This window comes from Macrosteles quadrilineatus, unplaced genomic scaffold (genome assembly GCF_028750875.1).
Source record: "Macrosteles quadrilineatus isolate MER2022 unplaced genomic scaffold, UCM_ALF_1.0 Scaffold_8__2_contigs__length_117827958, whole genome shotgun sequence".
Classification (NCBI taxonomy): Eukaryota; Metazoa; Arthropoda; class Insecta; order Hemiptera; family Cicadellidae; genus Macrosteles; species Macrosteles quadrilineatus.
In genome coordinates this window covers 116,467,281-116,487,825 of record NW_026542601.1, presented here as the reverse complement: position 1 = coordinate 116,487,825, position 20,545 = coordinate 116,467,281, and the positions used below count along the sequence as shown (strand labels likewise).

At 31.2% G+C, this 20,545-nt stretch overlaps 2 protein-coding genes across 2 annotated transcripts; both read right to left on the bottom strand.

Annotated features, from left to right (window-relative positions):
* Positions 1 to 215: 215 nt before the first annotated feature.
* Positions 216 to 12,958, bottom strand: LOC129000691 (uncharacterized). The gene is made up of 4 exons (XM_054427653.1): positions 12,879 to 12,958; positions 11,045 to 11,072; positions 10,280 to 10,651; positions 216 to 265 (listed from the first exon to the last, which is right to left on the bottom strand). Exons 1-4 carry the CDS (start codon positions 12,912 to 12,914, stop codon positions 216 to 218), a joined length of 486 nt encoding a protein of 161 aa, XP_054283628.1. The 5' UTR covers positions 12,915 to 12,958.
* Positions 12,959 to 15,915: 2,957 nt separating this feature from the next.
* On the bottom strand, positions 15,916 to 19,604 carry LOC128999283 (uncharacterized). The gene is made up of 4 exons (XM_054425689.1): positions 19,524 to 19,604; positions 18,218 to 18,245; positions 17,147 to 17,510; positions 15,916 to 16,014 (listed from the first exon to the last, which is right to left on the bottom strand). Exons 1-4 carry the CDS (start codon positions 19,557 to 19,559, stop codon positions 15,936 to 15,938), a joined length of 507 nt encoding a protein of 168 aa, XP_054281664.1. The 5' UTR covers positions 19,560 to 19,604; the 3' UTR covers positions 15,916 to 15,935.
* Positions 19,605 to 20,545: the final 941 nt, after the last annotated feature.

Below are 20,545 nucleotides of genomic sequence, written 5' to 3'. Positions count from 1 at the left end.
TAACTGTGGTATAATTTATATAGTTAGAACGAAAGTGGTGGTGGCCTTACTACCTTGAATTAATTTTTCTCTAAATTTAATTAACGTAAAAAAAACTTTTTATTCAAAACTAATTTTAACAAACCAACAAAATATATAAGAACATTATTTCACAATAGTCATTCTACTAGACCTTCAAGTATTTAGTATAACAATAATAAACGATTGAAATACGATTAGACGTTTGGCTTTCTGCAGTGTCCGTCCATAGCTTTGTTTAGCAGAACTGTAAACACATGCATCTTGTTATAGTAGTTTACGCAAAGATTGCATAAAGATAGTGTTAACGGTACGAGTAGGGATCCTTGGTGAGTGCTTTAAAAACTTCTACTACGAGTGTCGTTAACACTATTTACCTACGACCGTTTTTTAAAGTAGCCGTTTCAGTACAGTTCTTAGAATTGAAAAGTGTCTCATAACAGCATTGTTTACTTTCATAACAGCATAGTTTTACCGTTGACTATATAATGGTTTTACTCATAACAAGACTGGTAACGGACCAATGAGGTTGAAGGACTGAGAGAAGAAAAGTAAAAGTGTAATGACTCTAAATTCAACTAATCAGCTGTTCAGGCCAATTTAATTGTTGATTGGTGCAATTAGTGTTTGATACAATGTTTCATTACATCACTGTCAGTGACAATGAGGGGTTATAAACAAAAACATAATCTCTCTTATAAGTTATGAGTAGTGATTTTTAGTAATTAAAACACTATCGTAGGTAAAATAGTGTACGCAACTCGCGTAAATAGTGTTAGCGACACTCGTTGAAGTCTGTAAGGCACTCGACGAGGCTACCTTAAATTTTCTGCTCGTGTCGTTAACACTATCTTTACGCAACCGTTGCGTAAACTACTGACTTTACCTACGACAGTGTTTTAATTACAAAAAAATAAGAGAGATTGTATTTACATTGTACCAAACACTAATTGCACCACTCAACAATTAAATTGGCCTGAACAGCTGATTAGTTTAAGTTCGAATCATTACAATTTTTCTTCTTCTCTCTCAATCCTTGAACCTCATTGGTCCGTTAACCGTGTTGTTTAAAACTATGCTGTTATGAAAGAATAAACAATGCTGTTATATGAAACTTTTCAACTCTATGAACTGAACTGAAACAGCTACACTAAAAAACGGCCGTAGGTAAGGATTTAAACAACAAAACGGGTAATGTAAAGTATGTATAGTTAATTGTGATAGTAGTATATTGCAGTAGTAGTATATTGTGAATTATAAGTATTGCATCGCACCTGATTTCTTGAACAACTTAAATCATCAATTGATATGGGGACGTAGATAGGTGTATTTTAATCCAAATATGAGTGTTGGACGAGATTAGAAAAGAGTAAGATTTATTGCGTACATTTTTTTAATGGCCAAGATCGGTTTGCTTAGCTAGGACCTTGTATTAAAACCCATTGATCAAGGACAGCTTTTACCAAAGAAAATATATATAAAAATCCCTTGCCTCATGTTAATTTAAAGGGTGAATAAATGCTCTGTATTTATTAAGAATTCACATTTCACAAAAGGTATGAAGATAATACAGAAAAATATATTAAATGTTGTATTTTGCAAAGCAACTAAAGAAATAATAATAAGCAGCATATAGACCATTGCAACTGTACCTGCAATTATCCATCCTTTTGTAGTTCCATTTTGCCGTATTTGTAAATACCATATATAAAAATCTATAGAATATATTATATTTTCTTCTGGCATGTTTTGGTCATCGTTCTGCCAGGGAAGATTCTCCAAGAAAACGGAGAGGTTAAATTACAAGACGGCAAGTCCTGATTGCATCAAATCATCATCTTATTTCGTCAACAGAGTACTTTTAGACAAGTGGCTTAATTTTCAGTTTAACAAATAAAAATGTATAAAGAAAACTGAAGAAATTGTCTTTATAATCACACTTATTATTGTATAGGCATAGTTCTTGAGACCTTTATAATGAATAAAAAAATCATGTTGCTTATTCCATGTTTTTTCAGGCTATTAATACTAATAACAAATATATGCAATGCGTTAAAAAAATATGTAACCTCACATAATATTGAAAATAAATTATAAAAACTGAACCTTCCACTGAAAATTTCCAAGAACGATATTAAAATAATGATCCACTTTACCGCTGCACACAATCTAATAAATTGCAGGAACCCAATGGTAAATATTTAAAATAAAATTTTAATTGGACAGTGAAGTAAAAAGTATTATCTACGACCTTAATATTAATTGCAAAATACTAAAAATGTATTCAAAAAGTTAAATTAACCGTGAAATAAGTTAACTATAACCCTCGTATCAAAATGCTGATTTGATCAAAACTTTTACATTTATTCCATTTGTGACCAATCTTAACATTTTTGGAAAAGTTTCTAAAAATCACAGGATAAGGGAATAACTGTGATTTAAATCGTAATAAAAACACATTTCTGAAAACCTATAAATCTTGACAGTAAAGGCAATGGGTTTTTACTACTTAAAAATTGTAATTGCTAAAAGCTATGTATTTTGTGGTAAATATACTACTCGGGTAAAACATCCATTAAATCATAACATGATCTGTGCGTAGTAGAACAACAGTATTCATATTAGTTGTACGTATAGCAAACGTTTGAACTACTGCCAGCTAAATACATTTAGACGTATTTATCAAAGATAATTCACCTGCAATCAGTAATAGTATGTTTGTACATTCTTGGATCTCCTAAACATTGAGCTGCATTACAGTATTGAATTTAATCAAAAATTAAGAGTTTAGTTGGTGAACTGAAATACGGCAACAGTAAATGTTCAGATTACCTCATATTGCTCTACTCAGTTGACTTTAGTACTTATACAAGTTAAGTTGGACCAGTTTTTAATACTATTCAAACATTTTAATAGAAACAGAAAAAATATATGTGGTTTCAGGTGGTTGTATGACATGAAATATAATAATTGAATAAGAAATGGACCAGCAGGTTTCAATTTACGAAAGTCACTTTAATAAGCAAAGTGGATTCCAGGTGTGAGAGGAAAGAAGTGTTTTTATTGTAAATAAAGGACTGAGTTTTCATGAAAACTCTCCCAGGATAACGTGCGGAACAAAACTTTAATAAACGTTTAAAAACATATATGAAATACTGGGTCAATGGGGAAACTAACACAAGTTAAGGTGTTTTATAATAAGCATTCTAAGTAATCAAAAGTTAATTAAAAATTAAAAACACTGTTTCGCAATTTATATCCGGTAAATTGAAAAAAATAGTAAGTTATACAGGTAAGTTAAATTTGTTTGCTAGGATGGCTTCGTTGATCTTGGCCTTTAATTAGTATCTACTCAATTGTGGTGCATTTTCCATACCAAAATCATTGGGAGGATTAAGAAAATTAATAATATGTTTAATACCACTCACAACATGGGATATACGGTCTTTAATTGGTATTCCTAATGAAATAGTACAAAGGTATGGATTCACTTTTAACATATATTTTGTTTCATGTAGGCTTTCTTGCACATAAGTAGCATCCAATGAGACAAATGTATATCAACATTTTGTTTTACACGTACTTTAAGTAAGCAAAAATATGATCCGTGAAAAATAATAAAATACAAATTTGAAAAAAGTGTAATCGGCAGAATGAGTGAACCCCCCCTCACCCCCCTTACCCTCAAATAATATTGAATGAATACCCTTTTAATAAAAAACTCATCTTCCAAATGATGGATCGGTTGACACATAGGCTAGGCGTGAACAAATAACTGTTTATGAATATGACATAGCTTTCTTGAATTTATGAATACTCAAATATTGTTATGAAGCAATACATTATGAATTAATACCATTATGAATAGTCACGTTTTAAATTATAATGCGAATTGAAGTACGAATCAATCCTGTTATATTTAGGTAGGCAATGCTGTTATGTAAAACTAAACCTATGGGTCTACATGATGTAGGTGTGTAATTACAGTAGATGACAGAGTAAAGTATGTTAAGCCAAAACTCAGTTTCCCCCTAATATGGTCAAGCTAGGAATATCCCGACTCTTAAACAAGGATAACTTAATTACGGTAATTAAGGTTAACAACGTTTTAATTACGAATGTATAACATTATTTGTGTGTGTTTACTTGTTTGAAGTGTTTATTTATAATGTTGAAGACAAGATAACCTTAAAGTAAGTTACTTTAATATACAAATAAATAAAACGTGTATGCTAACACGATTGAACAAATCAGAATGTTGATAATTAATTCAAAAAATTCAAACGGATTCAAACCAAAGCGAAACCTAAATGATTGTTGACGTTTTAATCAGTTATTTAGTTTACGTATATGGATTTTTCAATATTTTTTTTTAAGAAAAAGAACATTCCAATTTCTGGTTTAATATGGTGAGTATATATTATATCGTTATGATCACACCTTAACTTATTTTTAAAAACAGTAACCTCCTAATTTTATCCGTTAACTATGATACCCGCACGCGAACTCCACATTTAACAGGATTCACAACTCATCTGCGATACACTTAAGGAATCATGCAAAACCCTTTTACTAATTAAAGATTACTTTTGCTGACATCCCAGAACGTATCAAAATATTATATAAGACAATATTAGATCAATAAAACCGTTAATAAAGTATTTACAACATGTCAATTTTTAAGCAAATAATATAACCAATGTTACTACTTTGATCTGAATATTACTATTGATAAAAGTAGCCCATTTAAATTCAAAATTGTAACCAGTAGTGGCTCTTGTTTGAAATGTATTTGTTTCTAAGAATTCAACTAAAAGTAATAAGCAGTAAAAATTAGAACTCACGTTAAAACCTGCTTTAAAGCAAGTTGGTCACCTGCATATGGATCTGTGAAAGTATCCTCTTAAAATAAATCGAAGGCTAGAGGAGCATTGCTCTAAAAATGATTACATTTCTAATTAAAATCCGTCCCTCCGCTAAAGTAAACATCCTATACTATAATACAAGCAATGTCTGTCTGTCTGTAATATATCTCGAAATCCAGCGGAAGGATTTTAACTAAAATTTGGAACTAGGAACTCATGGCCCTATAAACGTGATTTGCAACCGGCACTACCTCAGGAAAATTCGTGTTTTGCTACACAATTGATTTGAAAACTTAAAAATTAAACATTGGCCTTATGGGTTGCCAAGTAACTATGTTAAAATTACAAGAAAGAAGTAAACAAAATACTTGTAACATGTGTTTGACAGACTTGATGGTATTACGATGTTTCTGCGAACCTTTACTCGACCAATGATGGGATAGAGATAACATAAATATGATCGAGGAAGCACTGTATATAGGGCTGAAAAAGCTGTACCTAAAGTGTAAAATGCGGTAACTGTTTATTCACAAAAAAGTAATTATTCTCTTAACTAGTATATTAAAGTTTCTAGCTTTGTTGAACCAATGTTTGCTATCGACGTCGGTGATTTCATTAGATGATCAAACACTTTTATTGGAAACGTGACTCGATCAAGAAGAGAACTTTGGATCCGAATGTTCACTTGGTCTTTTACAACTAGTTGATTTTCTAAAAACTATTTATCCCATGCTGTAAAATGTAACATGTATTGCTTATAATAATATTTTATTTATTATCTATTATTTATACAACAACCAAAGTAAATTAATGGAAAGCAATATGGTAAATAAATATACGTGTTTTGTAGCTAAATAATATGAAGACCACAACTAATAGTTAATGTCATTCGCACTTTGGGTTTGATGATGTTTGGAGTGTCCGATCGAAATCCACAACCACTTACCATCATTTATACAGGGTGAATAAAAAGTCAAGACCCCCCCCTCTAATATTTTTCCAAGTAAATATACAGAGATATCCTTGTGGTGGTCGTGCAATCTTAGCAAGAAGTTTCATTTTATGATTTTGAAATTTTTGAGTGTCCCCCCAAAAGGGAATTTGGGGGGCAACTCAAATATTTTAAATGTAACACCCCATCAAGTGATACCTCATTTTTAAGTTGTTCACAAAAACTTAGAGAATAGTAAAAACCAGAGTTCGTTATTTGTTCTCTATCCAAAATGGTAGCCAATACTACCATTACGTACAAATTTTACCATTGATTTTCCACAACATTTGACGGACTACCATTTTGGATAGAGAAGAGATAGCGACCTCTAGTTTTTTACCATTCTTTAAGTTTTTGTAAACACTTTAAAATGAGGTATCACTTGAAGGGGGTTTACGTTTAAAATATTTGAGTTTCCCCCCAAATCCCCCCTTTTTGGGGGACATTCAAAACTTTCATAATCATAAAATTGAACTTCCTGCTAAGATTGCACGACCACCAAAAGTATATCTCTGTATATTTACTTGGAAAAATATTAGAGGGGGGGGGGGTCTTGACTTTTTATTCACCCTGTATGTATTTACCGTCTTGTGAGTTAACATTATATTATATGTTAGGTATTATAAGACTACTAGTGTCCCTGTTGCTCGGATTCGAGCAATTGCTACGTATTACAGGCGTTATTTTAAAACGAATAACATCCATAATTTCTGATGAGGTTAAAAGATTCGACTCAAAGATTATGGAAATACTCAAGATGTACATAACAGATCGATATAATCAACATTTCTTGTAAATATCTTACCATTTTTCAAAAGCTGATCTTGTTTTTTAGTGTTTTCTACAAATAGCCTTACTCATAGCCGCATTAGGTTATCCATAATAACGATTATAAATAAATAAAAAATACTATTTCTATCTCTTCTCCTTGGTGGTGTTCTATGCCTTTCCTAAGTTTCCATAGTTTACAAATCGGCTCTTTCAATGATTACTAAAAAATGCAGCACAGTGTTAATTCAGTTTTCTTTTTATTACATCAATTTATCCAGGCTCTCTCGCTTTTTTCCATTGTAATATTTACGCCAACCTAAATCCAAATAGTAAATATTTCATTTCAACTAATTCAGTAAATGTTTGTAGCAAACTGTTAAATTAGCAAACTTATTGACTGTTTACAATTATCATATGTTCTTCTCACTTTTAATTTCTGACAACAGCTGGAGTTTCATAACAATTTTTGTTTCCCATGTTAATCTTATGGAGAAATACGAAAATTTAAAGGGCCCCAGGCCCTCACTCTCTAATTATTTCCCTAAAAGAAAGTTTCCTGCACAACTTCACGTTACTCTCTTTCCAGCCACACCAAAAACAAGTCAATCCGTTCAGTAGCTTCGGAGGAGTAATTGTCACAAAAAACCTGCTTGCGTATTAAATAAGTATAGATTTTAATTTACTTTATGTAAGTATATTATTAGCAATTTATGCCATAAGGAAAGTAAGCGATCTTTGATAGCTTATTATTACTCCTAGCTGAAAACCATATCCATAATAGGTTTTGTTCTGGGAAATTTCGGTTTTCGTTCAAAAACTTAAATGAAATTTTAATATTTTTAAATCGGTCTTATGGATTGCCAAGTAGCCGACACAGTTGAACAAAAATGTAAACAAATCAATTGTAACATATACTCATCCCAACCATACTGATCAACATATGTTATATCATGAGTTTTTTTAATGATATTTATCGTAGAAATTGTCATTATGAATTGCCCGATCTTAATACAAAGTTTGTTAGGTAAATTAAGAACGAGGAAATAGGTACCGAAGACAAATTGGCTTTACAACTTAATTACACGTAACAAAACTGAAAATGAAGATGTATACAAGTAAAACTATTAAGTTAGATGTTTTAATAGGTCGATTATAGTTCCAAATTAGTAATTTTGTTTTGACATGTTTGTTTTATTTAGACTTATTCATAATGTGGCTGAGTATAAAAACTAATCCCTTAACATCCATCTAAATCATTTAACACATAGACTAGACTCTACATATTAGGTAAAGCTATAATATGTTATGTCTTGCAAACCCTTACATTTAGTCTTTGAAACTAAATTACCTAGCCTAAAACCGTATCTTAGAGTGTTAGTGTTGATGTATAGTTTTTAAAACAATTTATTTTCATTTTTATGTTGACACTACATTTTTATATTTCTAAAGGTATATTTATCAATGGAATGTATAGGTTTCAATAACATTTTCTGCATGCCTATCACAAATCTGTACGAAGCGTCCATCGGCTTGGTCAATCAATTGTCAAGGAAACCCGATGTCAAATATTGGCCAGTAAACTATAAAATTAACTATTTATATACCTAGTCTATCTCTACTTATACATAAACCTTTCAGAGAGGACTATACTGATATGCTATTTTTAAACGCGGATTTTTATTTTGGTTTTTTTTTGCTTTGTATATAACGAGCAACCTACGGATATTCATTGCCTTGAGACGACAAGGTCATGAACAAAATGCTTTATAGCCTAACATAATAGATACATGAGCATGATAAAATGTTCTAATATCATTTGTTTGATTACATGTTTTAAACTGTATTTCAAACGATCATGGTATTGTGCATATGTAGCCCCTGGAACAAATTTAACATCACAAGCAATGAATGCTCGATACCCTGATACATTTAGCTTAGTGGGGTTTTCTGAGCTCCTTTGGGAAAAAATTAATTCCAATATAATTATTTGTTTAAAATATTTAATTGATCTACCAATTACACGGTAAGACTTGCCTTATATTCGTTTTGCACTTTTGTTAAGGAAGATGATTGATTCATGCATTCGGATTCAGCTGATTTAGTGAATTTTGAACTCAATATGATGATGAATAGTCATGAATGATGTAATGATCATACTGATGTACTTCATACATCACTTTCATGTGAACTGTATCAACAATGATAACAATTTTCCATGCTTTATTTAATTATATTATATGAATCCAATCATTTCGCTTAGTATTTATATTTCACATTAGATTATTTCAACCTTCCTTATATCTATTGTAATCAACATAGGGCACAATAATCGAATGAAACATTATCAATGTGTGTTATAGTCACAACTGCACTAAATGTATTCAGCATTCATGAGTTAAGAAAACAAACGTCATTTGTTTAAATTTAACATCTTTTTATTCATCATGTCATTTAGAATACATGATCTTTGTAATGTTTTTTTTTCATTACAAATGTACCTTGACGACTGTTGACTTGGATTTACTTTCCTGTTCGCATTTTTGTTGCTATACTATTCAACAATTGAGCGTTATATTGCCTCTTCTGAGCAACGGCAGATCGAGTGTCTATTTCCATTGTTCTCCTACCATTTCTTGAAAACAAATTATATTATATGTTAGTTTGTATGTAAAATAACTTAATGAACTAATATACTTTTACCTACAAGTGTAGAGTTTACAATTTTGTTCCTATCAGTATGGACAATTCGGTTTAAGAATCAATTATTCATCCGTTAGAAAAAAATTACAAAGTATGAAAAAATACAAAAAAAAAACTCGATGCTGCCAGTTAACAATTGACAATACACATTCAACCTTAACCTACATATTGCGTGTTGTACATTTCTATGTATTTAACCGTTGACACTATGGTTATTAAAGCACTATATACTATGTAGTTATTTTAATTACCGGGCAAGTGATTCAATGTCAATCCGCAATATGTTGGGGTTTAATAATTGGACACTTTATAGTTGAACAAAAACATACGTCAAAGTACAAATAAACAAAGGGACGGATATCAAGGAATAGAGTAGTAGATATGCAGTAGATTAGATGATACTAGGAGAACAGTAATGAATACTGATATACAAATTGTCCGCAAAAAGGCGTATAGAAATTTTAGGGTATAAGTAATTTTTACAGAAAGAAAGGTAGTTAGATTTTCAATATTACGCCTTTTTCCATACAAATGTTAATCAAATACAACTTTTACAAATAAGTTAAAATAGTATTTCATAAGTTATGTAAAGTATAAAAGCTTATGGCGCATATATAGGCTGGTAAATTTAATTAAAACACTAAACCTCTTCGTGGGACACTTATTGATTTTACATAATTTTAATTTGATAACAACAAAGATAAGTAAAATGTTTATAATAAGTATATATTCTTAATACTGAATTGGACTAAAACCTCAGTACAACTGGTTCTAAACCTTCACCATTGTATAACAGCTTAATTTTTATAAAAATAAATTACGGGATGTTTCAATAAAGTGTATTAATACATCTGATTTTACCTAATAGTTTTTCTAACTGAGGAGTGTATAGATTGTCAAATATACGGTAAATCAATTCGTGAAGAAGTGTTACATGTCCATGGTGATGGATCAAAGGCACCATCTTGCTTATGTTGCCAAGCGTGGTTTACTATGATCACCACGTATCCAGTGTTCAATTTAAATTCGACTCTGTCGTATCCTGCATACACGCTATCAGTCATGCCAGTGTCATCACAGCTATCACCTGCAAAGGCCTCTAACGGCAATAATTGTCGGTTCACCAGCTTAGATACGACCGCAATCGATTGGAACGGCTTTTGTTGGCGGTCTATGTTGAGATAAAAAGTTTGGTGGAAAGTCGAACATTCCAGTCTGTGGGTTGATGTAGAAAAACTTCTTGTGGATTTTACACCTCCTAGAGCCCCTATATTGACACTTTGAGGGTCTGTTATTAAAGCTGTCACTGGAAAAAAATATTAATATCAATAGCGTAATATCTATTGGTTAAGCTACGCTGCCATTGTTTATATGAACATTTTAGAACAACAAAACTGTATGCAAACTTTTAATTGGTTGTGTGTGTGTGTGTGTGTGTGTGTGTGTGTGTGTGTCGAGGAGGATTGTATCATTCTACCACCAAGCTGAATTATGTTAAAATCTATATTATCAAGTGATTTTTTTCCTTCCAATTAAAACTAATACAAGTTATGAAAAAATAGCAAAAATATTTTTATTGGTCATAGCCAAAACTAAAACTAAAAATATTACGTTTATGTTTGAAAACGTGGAAGTAATTGACTATGGTTTCTCTTAGTTTAAAATCAAAACATAATAACAGTTGATTTGATATACTTACATGCAGCATTGCACACGATTGGAAAGAACTGCAACAGAACAAAATGTTATTAAGTGTGCTAATACGATAAGTATTTTTAACTACGACCGTTTTTTCAAACTAGCCGTTTCAAAAAGTGTTGGATAGTATTACCGACTATCTAAAACTAACACAAATGGGGTAACATTTTTTACGGAATAAAATGTTAACCAGATGTATATTACATCAAGAATATACATCTTTATTTGCTTGATAACAAGAAAGTATGAAACTGATGACTGAATTTAACAGTAACAATCACCGAGTTAGCAGATGCAGAATACCTTTGGAATAAAACAATTTAAAGATTAAAAAAGAAAATATCAACACTCAAACAGGTTACTAAATAAAGGAAGATGTAGTTCTCACAAGGATATTTTTTACTATGTATTTTACTTTTTTAAGGATTAGTTTAGGAATTAGTTTAGGAGAAGGAAATTCAGTAATGAGATTCAGTTCAGCTGTTTTTATAGTTATATTTTTTTCAAACAAGTTCAATTACGTTCTGTTTTTCATACAAAGTATAATCTCTCTCTACGTCCTAATTATCTTTGAACGATACAATTTACCAGAAACCTGCGTTATCACCAACACTACATTATATTGTATAAGGTTATATGACATTCTATCTTGGCACAGAAATATAGCGAAAAGAAAATTTTAGTAGCAGGTGGTGTTAACATAATTTATTACCATACTGTACGTTAGTACAGCGGGGTAAGCGGCTAGGACGCACGATGACAGATGACATTAACAAGTATAAGTTAATCACATTAATTTATCTTACTAACCGATACTGTTAACATGTCAAATACGGTAAGTATACAAGCTATGTGACTTCGACAAGCCTTACACCAGTCATCAACAGACATCACAGGAGGGGACATATCGTTGTCTCTAGTATACAGTGTTAAAAAAGTCCCGGAACTGCTTAATATTTTTTTAACCGACATAAATGAGGTGGTACTTTTTTGTATATTTATCATAAAAACCTGCCTTTTTAAGCAATTATCACATTTTGGTTGATATGCTCATCAAATTAAAGGTCTTTAATAGTAAAATACAATGACGCAAATATGAACTCAAACGGACATTCGAGTAAAAAATTGCAGTCGTTCAAAGATTTCTTGAATCTGCCATTTTAAATCTTTGAACGGCTGCCATTTTTTACAGTTGTTATTTTGAGCTCAAATTAGCGGCATTGTATTCTGCTAATAAATATCTTTAATTTTATGTGCATATCGATCTGTGCATACGTTATTGATTTTCTTCCGACTTCTAGCGGGCGCTTCCCTGAGGTGGTAGCTTATAATAGCAATGCAAATTTAATGCATCCTTGAACGAGTGTCTATTTGTCTAGGTTGTCCGTTTGAGTTAAAATTTGTAGTATTGTATTTTACTAGTAAATACCTTTAGTTTGATGTGCATATCAACCTATGCTTACTTTAAAGATGTTCTTCTTGCTCCTTGTAGGCCGTACCCTGGTGGGGAAGAACATTGAAAATTGATAATTCCTTAAATAGGCAGGTTTTTATGATAAATATCTAGAACAAAACTTGACCACCGTATTTATGTTGGTTAAATACATATTAAGCAGTTCTGGGACTTGTGTAACACACTGTATATATCAGGTTGTAGCGGATTGCACTTGCAACATATTGCAAACTTATAATTATCATCTCATAAATTTAAATAGTTTTGTGTAAGAATTACCAAAAATGTTAGTAGGCATGTTTTAAGCTAATCCAGTGATATCAACTACAGGTAAAAAGCTATTAAAGAAATTATTTAAATTACGTAGAAAATGGTTACTTACCAGTGCCACGATTGAGCTCAAAACCGGCGCCATCATGGCGAGGGACTGTGAAGTAGGCGACTGTGAGCAGTACACTCTATGATAATTGAGGAAAACTGGGGACAATTAGTCGAAAAATCCACTTGCTAAACTGCTCACATGATAGAACATATGCTGGTAAAATTAATGGCATTTTAACCTTCACTGACGATATTTGGTGAAGTTTGTGTTAAGCAATATGGTATAACAGAGCATGAGCATGAGGAAAACAGTTGTCAAAACTAGTTAAAACCTAACTTATTTCAACGAAATGGATGCAAAATTATATTACATATAAAAAAATTATATATTAAACTACTAATACAAAATAACCTTAAAACTAAACAACATTCGAGTCTGTATGCATGTGTAATTTTGATGTTATTTGTTTTTCAGATTAGTAATAAAACAGGGTGTTTATTTGGAAACTTTCCATATCTTTCGTGTACAAAGGCTAAACACTATAGCCTAAATTAAAATTTTTATTTAAATCAATTAATTTTAGTTGTTGATTTATTTTAAATTTTAATTTTTAGGTGTACAATGGCTTTTAACACTTCTTCGTTCTCATTCCCACCTAATTTGGCATTGTCAAATCCAATAAAATAATTTTTAACTTTGAAAAATACCCCAGTTGTGGGGGTCCATCATGGGACACCCGATATTTAATGGGTAATAGGGGGGTGGGGGTCAACAATAACCTTTTTTGCAGATAAGGTTTTGTATTACATACGGCAATATAAGGTGTCTATTGTTACTGAAACATATCTGTAATCTTTAAACCGAAATAGAAAGAAATATTCTGTTAGTGGCATTGATTTTTAACAAAGGTTCCGTGGTATCTTACATATAAAAATATGTGTAACCCCCTTAACAGGATGGGGGGATTTATTTTTCTTCAAATAGCCCCCCTTTTTGAGCCATCTCTCGTTCTGAAAGGCTTTTCAAAAGAAATACAATGACACAAACCCTAGGTTGATATCTCACATTATTAATACTTTGTATAAAGACTAAGTAAATAGTTTAAGTGCATTTTAAATACACTCATATGGTTTATGTACTGTGGGTATTTTGAGAAATTGAAATTTGTAATTTGAAAACTATTTACATTCATTGTTTAACATGTAATATGTATCAAAATACACAAACCAAAGAACCTATGTTATCATATAAGATTCCTGATTTACCTTGGGAACACGTTGCTTCTGATCTTTTTATGTATAAAAATGCTATGTACCTACTAGTTGTTATTCAAACTTCATTGAAGTTGTAAAATTACCGGATATCAAAAGTAGTACGATTATCATGTATATGAAATCTTTGTTTGCTCGACATGGCATTCCAAAATTGTTAACTAGTGATCAAGGTACTCAATATACTTCTAGTGAATCTGCTCAATTTATGAAAGAATGGGACGTAAAACATGTTTGTACAAGTCCATATTATTTTAAAGAGTAATGGTCTTGCTGAAAGATCTGTGGGTATAATCAAAAGATTGTTAAGTAAATGTGATGAAAGCGGACAGGATCCGTATCTTGCTCTTTTGAATTTAAGGAATACACCTAGGGACATTCTCCCTTCTCCCGCAGAATTGTTAATGTCTAGGAAATTGAATTTTAGATTGCCTAGATCTAAGCAGATTTTGAAACCGAGATGTGTAAATCCTAATTTAATCAAGCCTAAGATTAATCAGAAAAGACAAACTAGCAAACTTTTTCATGATAAAGTCAGTAAACCTTTGAAAAAACTTGATGATGGTAAGGAGGTTATGTTTAGTAAGCAGCCTATGGACAAAAAATGGGTACATTGTAAGGTTAAAAGTTCATTGAATCAGCCTCGTTCTTATATTGTTTCAGATGATTATGGTAGCTTTTATAACAGAAATAGGGTGTTTATTTCTCCATATAATAGTCCTAAAAATGTATCCAGTCCTAGATCAAGCCCAGACAAATCTAATGTTCTTAGTCCTAATGTGTCTAGTCCTAGAAGTCAGGAGAAATCTCCTTAGGTTTTGAGTCCTCAATTGAATGCATCAAACAATTATTCTGTTAGTGAAGAGCAAACTGTGGAACATGTTCATGATCATGTAACAAGGTCAGGGAGAGTAGTTAGGAATCCTAAGAGATTCACTTTCAGTTCTGATGATTAATTAGTTTCATGAGAGAGTTCTCAAGTTGAAATGGGTTAAGTTGCCTATTGTATTTTTATAGTTATTTTTCTGTTGTTGAGTAAAGATAATACATTTTGTTTTTTAATAAAAAAAGGGAGATATTATAATATAAGTTACAACTCTTGTGCTTAATCTTATTCCTCTTTGCAGTATCAATTTTAGTTACTCTATGACAATAAATAAAGGTCTTTGAATTCACCGTAGAAACGTGTATTCACTACCCATGTCGCTCCTCTAAGATAAGCATATAAATAATGTATTAATTAGCAATAGTAATTATATCAATTAATATTACTTTATTAATACTTGGCTTACATATAAATATACATTATTTAGACTCTTTTAGGAACCTACCATTCCAGGATAAGGAGTAGATTCAACGCTTTCTATGAACATTTTTAACATAATTCACATTATTGGTTGACCATAAAGGTGAATTGTAATTTTAATTGTCTTGTTTAGTTATGGTTAAAACGGTTACTCAATAACATAATTTAACGGTGTTGAATAGGATCTAAGAATAATATCTACGTTGCAATACAGTTGTTAAATGTAACGACAAAGAAACTTTTCAGTTTAGGATATAACAGCCTTATAAATGATGTTAGCCGTCTCTTGTGACATTTCAACATTTATAAATGACATCAATAGCAAGTTTTGGATCAATAGGTCTGGTCTAGGTTTAAAATCTATGTAATAATTTTATTATAGTCACATTCACCCTAAAGGTATTCAGGAAAACAAACTCCATGTGTTAAATTTAACATATTTTTATTCAAACAAGATCTTTGTAATGATTTCTTATTACAAATGTACGTTGATGACTATTGACTTGGATTTACTTTCCTGGTCGCATTCTCTTTGATATTTCATCTACATCTGCGAGATGGAGTGTTTCCTCCGTTGAGTAACGCCGAGAACTCGGCTGGACTCATTTGTGTGCTATCACTTTAAAACAAATTATATTGTATGTTAGTTCGTATTTAAAATAACTTGAGCAATTTTTTACCTTAAGCTAGGACCATATTACCTATAGGAATAAGCATTGTGTGTTTTACATTATTATATTACTAGGTATTTAACCGTTGACGCGATGCAAATTAAGAATATAAACTTTATTATAAAAAGTATTAAAACTGGCTCCTAACCCTCAACATTTAATTTTTATAACAGCCTAATTTAAATAGGTGAAATTCTGGATTTTTGATAAAGAATTGTATACTTTATAAATCTGATTGTACCTAATAGTTTTAAACTGAACAATAATTTTCTGATCATACTTAAACTTTATTATTCAGATTTACATATCTTCAAATACTTTAAGGCTTTTATATGATTTAATTTTATATATTCAAAATTTTTTACTCATACCCATTATTATTAGAAAAATCAAATAATCACTTCAATTAGATACCATGTTAGGTCGCATCAATTAGTTTAAATAATAATACATAAATAATTAGGTATAGTTTTTGACGGATAGGTCTATATTTTAATCAGTAACAGAGAAAGAGCAGGTTCGAATATTTACCAGGATAAAGCTGTAAAATATCACAGTTATAGAATAGTTCTAAAGGGTGCAACGTAAAAAGTACATGGTAGCCTAATATGAAATTCGTTTTATGCAAACATGTACACATGTACATAAAGATATGTCCTCTGGTGACAGATTCTCACGATTTCCAATGAGCTGTGAGTTGGTGTACTTTCAGATGCGTAAAAAACTAAATACCTTCGGTTAATTTATAGTTTTGAAATGGGTACAAAATTTAGGTAAGCAGTTTTACAAATAACATTCATGTAATAAAAAATAAATGTTTGACGCAAGGCTTAGCATTAAAACATATGTCTGATTCAATTTGTTTTAATAAATTGAAATTACATAGTTAAACTGTAGTTACATAGTTGCCTACACCTAGTTAAAGGTCATTAATAGGTAGTTTGGAATTTATTTCTGATAATATATACCTGTACTTGTGACTAAAGGTAGAATGAGACTATAGGCTTACGGTGAAAATTTAGAGGAGCATTTAGATTGTAAAACATAAGCAAAAGCGATTCGTAAAGAAGTGTTACATACAAGCATTCGGTCCACTGTGATGGAGCAAAGGGATCAACCATTATTTCGTAATTGGTGTTAGACCATGTCCTTGACATCTCCATTCCCCCGAATCTAACTCGGATTTCATCATTATCTGCATAGATGTTAGTCTGGAAATCGCCCTGGCAGTTATCGCCTGCAATGTACTCAATTTTATTTCTATCAGCGAATGTGCTGACGATGCCAACAGATTGGAACATAGTTTGTTGTCCTGGGAGCGAAAAAGCGTTTTGGAACATCACACAATCCAGTCTGTTGGTTGGGGTGGAAAAAGTTCTTGTTGATTGTATACCCCGTATTTTCAGGACAGTTGCAATTTCATTTTCGCCCAATATTTTGGTCACTGGAAAAATATATATATGAAGAGCTTAACACTTAATGAATTCAGTACTCTGATATTGTTTATATATGAATATTGTAAAACAAGAAAACTATAATTATACACACCTTTATAAACTTATACCTTTTCAATTTTTCTCTCACTAACATATTCCAGATGTGTGTGTGTGTTTGTGTGTGTGTGTGTATGTTTATTCGAGAAAGATTGTATCATTCTACCTTCAAGCTGTATTAAATGTTAAATTTAAGTGATGTATTTTTCCTTCCACTTATATAATACTAGTTGTGGTGAGTGCACCAATAGACTGTTCAAACCAGCTGGACAATGATTGGTTTTTAAATAGTATAAATGTAGTTTTTGTTTATTCTAATTAGTTTCCATAGTTACCAAATGAGTTAATTCCTGATTTTTGTACTTTATACACTTGTGTTTTTTTTTAATTTCAATTGAATTAGGTATATTTCTGTCAATTTCATAAATCATTTAATCATTTATACAAAGTTAAAGAAGTACCTACTTCTTCACTAGTTATTAAAAAATACCAACAATATTGCTATAAATTGTCATTGATCATAGCTAAAACTTGAAATATTTCGTTTATTTTTAAATAGAGCCTGCGTGTAAGTAATTTAATACAATATCTCTTAGTTTGTTGTTTTAAATCTTTTCAACTGAAACATAATATAAGTTATGTACATTGAAGTACTTACATGCAGCATTGCAAACAATTGGAAAGATCTGCAACAACATTCTATTTTATAAAATCTGCTAATTCAGAGAAGCATGTTTAAAGGCTTGTTAGTTATGCCAGTCAAGGTTGCAGCATTATTTAAATAAACTATGTTACAAAAGTTAAATAGTTTTCATTAAAAGATAACATTCGCCTATTGGGTCTGATGATGATTGGAGTGTGCAATCGAAATCGATCACCACTTACCATCTTTTGTATATTTGCCGTCTTTAAGGGGGTTTACATTTAAAAATTTCGAGTGTCCCCCAAAAGGGAGGATTCGGGGGACAACTAAAAATGTTTCGATAGAAACCCCTATCAAGTGACACCTCATTTTGAAGTGTTTAAGAAAACTTAAAGAATGGTGAAAACCAGAGCTCGCTATCTCCTCTCTATCCAAAATGGCAGCCAATATTAACAATTTTACCTTTGATTTTCCACAACATTTGACGGGCTACCATTTTGAATAGAGAAGAGATCTAGTTTTCACCCTCTAGTTTTCACCATTCTTTAAGTTTTTGTAAACACTTCAAAATGAGGTGTCACTTGAAGGGGGTTTACTTTTAAAATATTTGAGTTGCCCCCCAAATCCCCTTTTTTGGGGGGACACTCAAAAATTTCAAAATGATAAAATGAAACTTCCTGCTAAGATTGCTCGACCACCAAAAGGATATCTCTGTATATTTACTTGGAAAAATATTAGAGGGGGGGGGGTTTGACTTTTTATTCACCCTGTAGGATTATCTTTGAACAATAAAATTTATCAGAATCCTGCGTAACCGCCAATACAATTGTTTATAACATTATTTCATGGCACAGAGATATTGTATAGCAACGACAAATATTTTTAATAGCGGGTGGTGTTAAAATAATTGTTACTGTACGTTGGTACAGCGGCGTAAGCGGCTAGGACGAACCATGATAGATGACATTAAGAAGTTTTAAATAAGTCACATTAATTACCTTACAATCTGTTACTGTTAACATGTACAAGACGGTAAGTGTACATATTAGCAATGTTACAGCGATGATTGACTGGCAAGTCACGCTGGTCATCAACAGACATAATAGGAGACAAAATTGTCTCCAGACATGTCCCCGATTGATATCGATCACAAGTGTAGCATATTTTGAATTGATAATAATTATAATCTCGTAAATTTAAAAAAGTTCGGTGTTAGAATATCCTAAAAGGTTAGTGTTAGGTTTATTGTAATCCAGTGATAGTAATCACTGGTAAAATGCTATTAAAAAGTATTGATATTACGTAGACAATAGTAACTTACCAGTAGCACGATTGAGCTCAATACCGGTGCCATCATGGTGAGGGACTGTGAAGTTTGTGACTGTGGACACTCGATTTTATAGTGACTCTAGACAATTAGTGGAAAAAATATTAATAGTTATCACGTTAAAGCCACGTGATAATTTGCTCACATGACAGAACATATGCTAAATTAAATTAACGGCGTTTTTAACCTTCGCTAAAAATAGTTGGTAATGGCACTAATTATTATAAATTTTACGTTAAGCAATATGGCATGACGGAGGGAGCATGAGCAAAACAGTTGTCACAACTAGTTCAAAGCTATATACTTATTTCAACGAAATAGATAAAAAATTATACAACATATTCTAAAAATATATATTAAGCTACCAATACACAATGAATTTAAAACTGAATAATTTTCAAGTGTTTAAGTATATGTAATGAGATTCAGTTAGTTTTTCAGATTAGTAGTATACATATTTTATAAGGGTGTATACAATAAACCTTTATTACAAATAAGGTTCTGTATTATATAAAGCAATATATAAGGTGTAAATTAATTACGAAAACATATCTGTAGTTTTTAAACCGAAATGTAAATATTAATATTCCGTTTAAAACATTGATTGTTAAAAAAAGGTCCGCAATATTTTACAAAAAAATGTAACCCCTTAAACAGGGTAGAGGGGGGAGTGACTTATTTTTGTTCAAATAGCACCCCCTATTGAGTGAACTCTCATTCTGAAAGGCTTTACAAAATAAATACACAAACCCGAGGTAGATATGTCACATTATTAATACTTTGTATAAAGACTAAGTACCATAAGTATTAAGTAAATAGTGTTAAGTGCATTTTAAATACACTCATATGGTTTATGTACTGTGGGTATTTTGAGAAATTGAAATTTCAAATTTGAAAACTATTTATATTCAACGCATATTATACGACAATTAGTATGTAAGACTTGAAAATACAACAAATGGTTTATACTCTTTTGAAATATATTTTTTATGAACTTGGATTCCAAAAGTTACCAA